Source organism: Aethina tumida, chromosome 1, assembly GCF_024364675.1.
Source record: "Aethina tumida isolate Nest 87 chromosome 1, icAetTumi1.1, whole genome shotgun sequence".
NCBI lineage: Eukaryota > Metazoa > Arthropoda > Insecta > Coleoptera > Nitidulidae > Aethina > Aethina tumida.
In genome coordinates this window covers 64,764,196-64,766,723 of record NC_065435.1, presented here as the reverse complement: position 1 = coordinate 64,766,723, position 2,528 = coordinate 64,764,196, and the positions used below count along the sequence as shown (strand labels likewise).

The following is a 2,528-nucleotide window of genomic DNA, read 5'->3' as shown; positions in this document are numbered from 1 at the left end:
TACCATGTGAACGTCTACTACTACCATTTACAAAATCTAAAATCTATAAATTTTGCGTTTTTAATTTTATAATCCTTGTGAAATAACAATTGAATAGTGAATTTTAGTGCTACATATAAAGATAAGTACTTTATTGGTGTAAATTAAATAATTTCAACAGTATTTCAAAAATAATAAAATTTATCTGCTACAGAAGATCTGTAATATAATTTTTTAAATTGTGAAGAAGGTGTGAATTACTCTGTATTATATGTTAAACCATAATTTAATTTTATAAATATTAAATATTGTTACTCACCTTTTTAATTAGTTAATATTAGAGTTCAGTTTATCAGATTATTATATTTAAATTTAATTATAATGAAAATACAAAACTTGGTTTAAAATTAATTTATTTATGCAATTAATGTTTATTACCACATACGAAAAAAACGCAGAAAATTATAAATACATTACTGTACAATTTCACTATTCTGAATTATGTACACAGATACACCTAAAAGTGACTTAAAACTTATGAAACTAAGTTTTACATATTAAAATCTACAATCTATACATTGTATATAGTAGTAATACCAAGTACTCGTCTACTACTACCATTTACATCACCTACAAAATCTAAAATCTACTAATAAATATTGCAACAATAAAATCACATTACATTTTTGCTTGTCTTTGGTCTTATACGAGAAAATAATGAGATACCTTTGTTGAGAATATACCTTTTTCTTAATTGTTAAACCAAACGTAGTTTTAATAGTTGGGAAAATTTCACCTCGTCCAATCATCACTGGATGACAGCGGTGAAAAAGCCGAACTGTGTATTCTTGGCACGGGCATGTCCGAACTTTCCGGCAAAAGCTTAACAGCCCCGTCGGATTTCGACAGCGACTTTTCGTTGCCGATTATCGAGTCTATCGAAAAACCGTTCTTCCCCTTCTTGGCGATCTCCGTCACCAAATAATCTTCGGTATCGGAAATTGATGTCACGCTCGGCGGTTGAACAGGAACTGGCTTGCAAATGGTCGGTTGCGGTATGATGCCCAAGTTGCCGAGGCTGAGTCTGGACAAGTCCATGGGACCGAGCAACGGTAGATTTGAAATGTTCGCCGGGATCGTCGGTATGTAACTGTAGGGGTTGTGCAGGCTGGGATGGCTGAACAGACCGTGCGAGTAGTTCTCCTGATTCAAGAACGAGGCCACCATCGCGGAAGCGTGATGATCTCTCATCAGTAAATTGGGAGATGGTCTTTTGTATCGTTTTCGCCTTCGCAGAAAACTGCCGTTGTCGAACATGTCCTCGGCTAAAGGATCGAGCGTCCAGTAGTTACCTTTGCCGGGATTTCCCGGTTCCCTGGGAATCTTGATGAAGCAGTCGTTCAGCGACAGGTTGTGTCTGATGGAATTTTGCCAGGCGGGAAACTTCTCTCTGTAGTACTGAAACCTGCTCATGATAAATTCGCAGATCCCGCTCAGCGTCAGCTTCTTCGAGGGTGATTGGAGTATGGCCATGGTGATCAGAGCAATGTAGGAGTATGGTGGTTTGATTAGCTGGTGTCCGGGTTTCTTTGATGATTTCTCTTTAGGGAAACTGTCCGATTTTACTTCCTGCGATTCGCCGGATCCTCTCAAATCCAACGGACTGTCGGGCACCGGGTATCTCTGTTCGAGTAGCATTTCCGTCTGTTGCAAGTCGATGTTATTTGTCATCTTGTGACGAACGTCATTGTCCATCATAAGCATTTGATTGTTCTCGTGTCTCAACCCACGCTACAAAAGTTTTTTACGCCACTGATTCAAATACGCACAATCACTCGTAAATATTTTTATCTGTAGCACTGCATGTGTGAAAGTAAAGTGGGAGACAGTCACTCACGATATTTTTTAAACTAGTCCTTATCGTGGAATCACTTAGATTTGTAGATAAGGACCCTTACACGTAATACATGGACTTAGTCTTGTGTTTGGTGCATTCACAGAGCCTTCAATGGTAGCTGGCTAGCACTGGCACCGCGGATGAGATTAGATGTGTAGCCGACGCTTTCTCAAAATGTTATACCAATATTTTGATGGTAAGAACAATGATGGTTCAGGCCACCACATTTCCGTATACGCAATGTGAAAACAAAGCGGTAACGGTGGGGATAACGGCATGGACCACGCCCTCTCAAACAACCCCAAGACCCGCCCATTTCGCCCCGTTTAGGTAACACCGGGGACTTTACGTTTGGATTTTCACGTTCCAAAAGTGGGATTGCTGTTAGCCGTGAATGTTTGATTGATTTTTCCAATTCCCGTATCCTTACAAAGAAACTAAACACGATTTAATCCGACGGAAGCACTACTTATGTATTTTATATGATTTGGTGCTCCGCAGCAAATTTTTCTTTATTTAATAACTGACGGGCTGGTTTTGATGACTCAATTTGGCTGATTGATAAATTTTGATACACCTCATTGCATACTCAAATAAATTTAAAATAAGTGTTGCTTATCACAAAAAATCAAAGATAACAACAAATCATCGA

At 38.4% G+C, this 2,528-nt stretch overlaps 1 protein-coding gene across 1 annotated transcript; it reads right to left on the bottom strand.

The window, feature by feature from the left end:
- Positions 1–444: 444 nt before the first annotated feature.
- On the bottom strand, positions 445–2,013 carry LOC109609216 (forkhead box protein D3-like). The gene has a single exon (XM_020025849.2). The coding sequence runs from the start codon at positions 1,741–1,743 to the stop codon at positions 772–774; it is 972 nt and encodes a 323-aa protein (XP_019881408.1). The 5' UTR covers positions 1,744–2,013; the 3' UTR covers positions 445–771.
- Positions 2,014–2,528: the final 515 nt, after the last annotated feature.

Excerpts from the sequence above, each read along its gene's own strand:
- LOC109609216 (XM_020025849.2), bottom strand. The coding sequence starts at position 1,743 with ATGCTTATGATGGACAATGACGTTCGTCACAAGATGACAAATAACATC.